This window comes from Mastomys coucha, unplaced genomic scaffold (genome assembly GCF_008632895.1).
Source record: "Mastomys coucha isolate ucsf_1 unplaced genomic scaffold, UCSF_Mcou_1 pScaffold11, whole genome shotgun sequence".
NCBI lineage: Eukaryota > Metazoa > Chordata > Mammalia > Rodentia > Muridae > Mastomys > Mastomys coucha.
The window spans coordinates 15803334-15810503 of record NW_022196893.1 but is presented as its reverse complement, the minus strand read 5'-3'; the positions used below and the strand labels follow the sequence as shown (position 1 = coordinate 15810503).

At 51.5% G+C, this 7170-nt stretch overlaps 1 protein-coding gene across 2 annotated transcripts in view; it reads left to right on the top strand.

Annotated features, from left to right (window-relative positions):
• Kiaa0930 (KIAA0930 ortholog) overlaps window positions 1-7170 on the top strand; it is a 44790-nt gene that overhangs the window by 25090 nt on the left and 12530 nt on the right. For both annotated transcript variants that reach the window (XM_031351639.1, XM_031351631.1), the window contains one exon: window positions 3013-3164. In XM_031351639.1, coding sequence (XP_031207499.1) covers window positions 3013-3164 — 152 coding nt within the window. The remainder of the gene's footprint in view (window positions 1-3012; window positions 3165-7170) is intronic.

Here is a 7170-nt window from a genome sequence, read left to right as displayed (position 1 = left end):
GCGTACTAGCCTTTCTGTGGACAGCCACCTCAATGTGCGTACTAGCCTTTCTGTGGACAGCCGCCTCAGTGTGTGTACTAGCCTTTCTGTGGACAGCCACCTCAATGTGCGTACTAGCCTTTCTGTGGACAGTCACCTCATTTTCTAGTTGAACACAGGCAGATGAGACTGAGTCAAGACAGCTTTATAAGCATCTGACATTTTTAAGAAGGTAAATTTGTTCCTTTAAAAATACCATTCAGGAAACTGGAGAGATGGTTAAACCAGCAAGAACACAAGCAGCGCTTACAGAGGACCCAAGTTCAAGTCCCTGAACCCATGTAGCTCAGAAATGGCTATAACTTTAGTGCAAGGGATCTGACATCCTCTCTGGCTTCTCTGGGTACTAGGCACACACATGTGGTTTCCAGACATACATGCAGGTAAAACATCCAAACACATAGAATAAAATAAAAATACCATTTAAGCCAGGCATGCTGGCTCACATTTCTAATCCCCAGCACTTGAGAGGCGAGATGGGATTCCTGATTAAAGAGACCAGTAGGGCAGGGAGATGGCTTAGTGGGTTAGGACACTTGCTGCCAAAGCCGGATAGCCTGAGTGGTTCCCTCCCCCGCAACCCCCAGAGCCTACACATGTACCACAGCGTGATACACATATGCTCATATACATGCATACAAATAAATAAATGTTAAGAAAAAGAAAAGGGACCCAAGGATCCCACATCATAAATAAGGGTTAGGTTTAAAGATTTGTTTCATGATTTTATTTTATTTTATTTTTATTTTTTTCTTTCTTCTTTTTTTTTTTTTTTTTTTTTTTTTTTTTTTTTTTTTTTTTTTTTTTTTTTTGGTTTTTCGAGACAGAGTTTCTCTGTATAGCCCTGGCTGTCCTGGAACTCACTCTGTAGACCAGACTGGCCTCGAACTCAGAAATCTGCCTGTCTCTGCCTTCCAAGTGCTGGGATTAAAGGCGTGTGCCACCACGCCTGGCTTGTTTCATGATTTTCAATTGTGTGTGTGTTTATGTGTGTGTGCTAGAGTTGTAGGCAGTGGTTAGCTGATTTATGTGGATCTACAAATCAAACTCCCGTCCTCTGAAGAGCCATGGCTCCAGCTCCACTGTTGGAGTGTGTAGAATAGGGATCGGAGCTGCCTGGTCCCTGTTAGCCCCTGAATAAGGGCCTTTCCATCTTCCGCTCCTGGTGCCCTGGACCCGCCAGCAGCCTGCCTACCAGCATCTGTAGCCGGTTCCTTTTCAACAAGTTGTTGAGCACAGGTTTTCCAAGGCCCGAGTGTGGCTATCTGGCAGATGAGTGTCCAGTTCTGGGACCTAGGGTACATTCTTGAGCCTCTCCTGCCTCCTCTGTGGAATGAGGTGGGGGCATCGGAGTGGCAGGATTTACACCAACAGTCCACACATTCTTTGCCTAACCCATTTGTGGTTTATTTAGGTCGTCATCATTGTTTAGTTGATGGTTTGGATTGCTTGATGCCCTAAAGCCACTGCCAGGTGGCCCTTTGTGTCCTGGGGACCTAGCCCCTGACCTTCCCCATGCTCAGCACTCAAGCCCTTCAGCCATCTGTATTCAAGAGGAAGGGCAGCGCTTTCCTCTGTGACTGACCCGTGTGAACTGCGTGGCTGTGACATGGCCAGGACTAAAGTCACAGGCCCTTGCTTGTCAGGTCAGAGAAGTTTCATCTCACGTGTGTACATAATTGTACTACTACTCTGTGCTGCGAGCCTGCCCTGCCCCCACCTTCGCTGGAGGCTGGTAAGGTGTGCTGACCCTGACCCCTCCCACTGCTCATGTGTCCCACCTAGGCAGGAGTGGGTGGACCACACACTGCTGTCAGAAGGCAGAGGCTCTGTGGTGTGGCTGACGCCTTCTGCTTGCTGTCAGCGCCTGGTCTGGGCACTGACTACGTCCGAGGACAATGGAGGATGTTGTACCAGGGCCCTTCCCTTCAGCAGGCACTGGACTAGGTCTCTACGGTTCCTGGGAAGTGGGGAAAGACTCAGGAGTTTAAGGATTGAGCAGTTCAGGGTGATGACTTGTTGAGCCATCTAGGGCAGGGGTTCTCAGCCTTCCTAACGCTGCGCCCCTTTAATACAGTTCCTCAGGCTGTGGTGACTCCAACCATAACATTACGGTTGTTGCTACTTCATAACTGTAATTTGCTAATGTTATAAATTATAATGTAAGTATCTGTATTTTCCGATGGTCTTAGGAGACCCCTGGGAAAGGGTTGTGACCCGCAGGTTAAGGACCACTGATTTAGACAGGCGGGAGGGGTGGGGAGGAAGTCGACGTTTGCTGACCAGGCACTGGCTCTTCCAGCTGGGAGCTATTCATCTTCCTGTAGCTGAGCCTGTGGCTCAGGAGCTTAGCCACCTGTCCTCTGAAGAGGAAACCCATATTTTTCTTACCAAATGGGGTTTTTCCCCTTCTTTCTGGTACAGCAAACGATTTCACATTTCATTTATCACACAGAAATAGCATTTTAAATAAAAAGCCTGAAGTAATCAAATGGGAATCAATCTGGCATCCTCTCAGGGCCTTCCTGCCTGCAGCTCAGATGTGCTTGCTGGCCCTTTAAGTCGGGTTCTCCTTGGGATTGCCGCAGCCTGAGGGGGAGGGCTAGGGATGTCTGCGGTGAAGATTTCCCCAGCAAAGCCTTTCTCCTTGCAGCCTAGCCAGCCAGTGACGTCCTAGATTTTCCTTTTCCCCAGGAGCCGCTGATTCATCCGCTGGCTGAAATCAGCTGGGCAGTGGGGGCCTGGTAGCCCTGACTCTCAGGCTGCCGCTGGGTGGAGTTCTACTTCGGGGAGGCATCCCCAGCCTCTGTGATGCCCGTGGGTGGGGGTGGGAGGCACCAAGGGAGAAGGGGCAGAGCATCCCAACCTTGTCAGATATCTGACCAGAAATGCAGGTGGGGAGGACCAGGCTTGGCCAAGGTCAGAGCCAGGGCCCACAGGGTCCCTCCTCACTCCTCTGGTCCCCTCCTGTAGGTTGCTTCAAGGATGACCGCATCGTCTTCTGGACGTGGATGTTCTCTACTTACTTCATGGAGAAGCTGGCTCCCCGGCAGGATGACATGCTTTTCTACGTGCGCAGGAAGCGAGCCTACTCAGGCAGCGAAGGCACTGTGGATGGGAGGAAGGTGGGTAGCCCCTCCCCCACAATCCTGTACCACACCTGTGCCCTGAACCTCCTGCAGGGAAAACCTTAACTGAGCAGCCAGCCATGACCCCAAAAGGCAGTGGTTGTAGCTTTGAGAAACTGAGGCTCCAAGTTCCACTGATGTTGCCAGCCTCTTACAGCGAATGAGTGAATGGAGGTTCAGGGCTTTGAGCCCCAAGTCCAGGGCACTCCTCAGAGTGGGTAGGGCAGTGACTGGATGGTAGTACTGGTGATGATGTTGCCCTTTTCTGGCTCTTACTATAAACTAGGGGAATCACTCAGGGCTCTTCTTGATCTCCTGCACTCCTAGTAACTGGGCAGCCAGACAGATGGGAAAACAGGACTGAGGTGAAGTGAGTCACCCAGGGCACTTCATGTGGTCGTGTGTGGAGTTCTTTGAGACAGATTTTTGCATGTGTTCTTCTCTTTACAGAATTTTTAGTGGTTTATAGAATGTTTATGTGACCCACGTGTTAAACATGGGGATACTTAGTTTGCCTTCAAGGACAAAGAGTGGTCAGCTGTGAGACCTGTCTAGGACTCACAGCCTGTCTGTTTCTATGCTCCCCGAGAACCCTGAGACTCGGGCTTCTTAGTTATCTCACACACGTGAGTGCTGAAAGCCCTGTCCTGCCGTACGCTGCGTATGTACAGAACACATTTGCTGTGAGCAGACACACCTGGGTGCTTGCTGCACAGGAGGCCTTTGGTGCTTTCCTTGCCAGGCTAGTGTGGGAGGAGCCAGCAGGAGCCCATGGTCCACTGGCCAGAGAGAAGAGCCAGAGGAGGACCTGGAGAAGTGCATGATGCTGTACTAGGGCTCAGTAGTGACAGACAGGAGGGTAGAGCAGGAGATGCTCTGTGGAAGAGCTAAAGCTGAGACCTGATTGGTGGGTCTATCTGGCAGGTGTTGCTAGTGGCACTAATGAGAGGTGGGAACCTTCTCAAGAGGGAGACTGGCCCTGAGCCCCTCAGTCCTGCCCTACACCCTTATTGACTGATGTGCGCTTCCAGTCCAGCTTCTCTCCTTGACCAGCATTATAGCTGTGGCCCAGACCCAGACGTCTCTGGGACTTGGGACAGATGGTCTGTAAGGGCTGAGCCCCCTGGTAGATACATGGAGGCTGGAAAGTTCAGGTCATGTGAGCAGAGGTGCTGTTGGCAGGAAGGGCTGGGTGCTAGGGAGCCTCTGTGTGCTGGTGAAGCTGCACCCAAGGCCCTGGAGCAGCAGGACTGTGGACCTCACCTCTGGCTCCAGAGGCTCCATCCTGTCGGTCTCGGGAGAGCACACATGAGGCCCTGTCTTCAGGGTGGATCTTGTGAGGCAGATAGATCTGAGCGAGATCAGGATGTGGGGGACAGGCCTGTGAGTACTGTGTGGCTGGCTGGAGAGTAAAGGGTGACACACAGAGGATAGCATTTGGGTGGAGGAGAAGTGTAGCAGGAGTACTCCTTAGGAGATGCAGCCCTGGGCCGGAGATGGAGGAGTACAGCAGGAGGACCCTGGGCTGTGTTGAGGTCTGTAGTGCCAGCCTAAACCTAATGGGAGCATTGAGTAACAGCCACATGGCAATGGCTCTTTCCCCAGCACTGACACAGGAATGCCTCAGGCTGGCCACTGTCTTTGGGAAGCCCTCGCAGGGCAGACAGGCAGCATCATATAGTGGGGACCACAAAAGAGGTGTCATCTGTGTCCAAGGTCGTAGGACAGCTGTGCTGAAGACATACCCTAGAGCGGGTATAGGACTTCCATGGTGGGGAAGGGAAGCCTGGCTCATTTGACCCAGAATGTGCTATAACTTGAGTGAGTGACAGCTTGTGGCACAGTGCTATCAGAGCACCTTGACCTTGGAGTGATATATGCAAGGAGAAAGAAAAGTCACCAAGCGTCAATGGAGCGAGACCAAGAATGAGGAGTCTTTCTGGTCAGATAGCTTTGCACAGGCATTGGGACATGGGGGTCCCTCCTCTCCCCACCCCACACACATCCTATTTATGCTTGGTTGGCCTCCTGCACTTCTGAATGTATTCCAGGGGAGACTGGATGGTATCTGGTACTGGACTTGGAGGGCCAGGCCTAGGATCAGGCAAGGCTCACGTCCACCTATACTGGACAAATTTTCCAGCCTGGTAGTCTATAGTGTGGCCTGAATGGGGCAGAATGTAGGTACAGCCAAGAACCCCAACCCACCAAGAATCAAGATCCCAGGGCTGCTGAGATGTAGACTCCAGAGTCTGCAGCACCGACAGCCTCCTTCCCTTTCCCATCCTGCCAGTACCAGTTGTCATGGCAACCAACTAGGCTCCCTGCCTAGCAGAGGAGGGTGGGTGGGCAGAGTCACAGAACTGCAGTGTGGGTGGGCACGGAGTTCCCATGCCCTGCTCCGGGATCACCTTGCGGATCCAGACCTGGTTTCATCAGTGTGCCCTGGATTCTCTCCACTTCTCCTCATGCCACCCCTGGACAAAAACACTCCCTGTTCTCAGCCCCCCATTTTGTCTTTGGCAGTGTGAGCACTGGCATCTATTTGTGTCCTTGTCTATGCTGGCAGCCCCCTATTGACACCCACCCTCAGCAGTCCTAGGGTACAGATTGCACTAAACCCACTTGGAAACCCAGAGCTCAGGAGCCGTGAGGGTCCTTTTCTCATCCCACACCATCTAGTCTCACGTTTTCTCCTGTGGTAGCTTTCTTTTGTGTATGAGTCAGAATCTCATTATGTAGCCCTGGCTGTCCTGGAACTCCAAGTAGACCAGGCTAGTCTCAAACTACCTCTGTCTCCTGAGTCCTAGGATTAAAGGTGTGGGCCACCACACTCAGCTGGTAGCTTTTCTTGATTGTAATGTACACGCAGAGGTACCCAGGTTGATGTGACTTCCACCACTCAGGTGGGTCCTCTCTGTCTGAGCCCACACACGGAGCTGTAGTGTGTCTTCTGCCTGCTTTGCAGTCATTTATGTGGGATGGTGCCTGTTGACATAGGTGGCTGTGATTTGTCAGTCCCTTGCTGTGTGCTGTTTCTGAGTGTAGATGCCACCTACCTGCACTCCTGTGTGTGTGTGTGGATGTCTGAGCATTTTGGTGACACATGGAGCCACCTACGGCACTATCCTGCTGACCTGCCTACCACAGGAGTGCAGTTATGCCATAGGTATTCCCCACCCTGCATGGAGCCAGGAACAGATGCACACCTGCCTGTATGGGTTCTCCTGTGGGAGTAAACAAGATGAGTGTTAAGCACGGAGCAACCAATCAGAGAAGTGGAGTGGGAGCAAGCGGACGGGGTGGTGGCTCCCAACTGAGTTTGGGTGATTCCCATAGAAACACAAACAGTGGAGGGTAGGAGTCTTACCCTGTGGCATATCCTATCACACAGAGGCACCTCTGTGTGGATCCCACCTCTAACCCAGGTACACAGGCACACACACACACACACACACACACACACACACACACACACACAGGTCCTTGTCCCTGCCACGGTGGCACCAGAGCTGCCCAGCAGAGGTGACTGTTGTCTCTTGGAGTTGAACCTTGCAGGATCGATTCCTCCTGCGTCTAGTTAGTGTACTGGGCTCAGGACCCCTACAGGACAGGCTGCTTCTGATTTCTCAATGCCTGTCCGGCCTGGAATAGGAGTAGATGGGGCTCTGGTCTCTCTGATGATATCTGTCTGATGTGTGGTATGTGTTTTGTAGCTTGTTTGATCTTCATCAGTTACAGGAGGATTAATGATGCCTTCCTTGCTGATAAAAGGTTAATCATTTGTAAAACATGTAGACTAGTCTCTGCTGCCCAGTGTGAGCCCAGTAGACGTTACTGTCATTGGGAACCTGGGAAATATGGTCTTAATTATCATAACTTTGGGAGAAAAGTGCTTTTTCTACTGTATAGGTTAGACAGCTAGAGTTCCAAGGAAAAGAGAGAGGATACTAGGGATGTGTGTGTGTGTGTGTGTGTGTGTGTGTGTGTGTGTGTGTGTGTG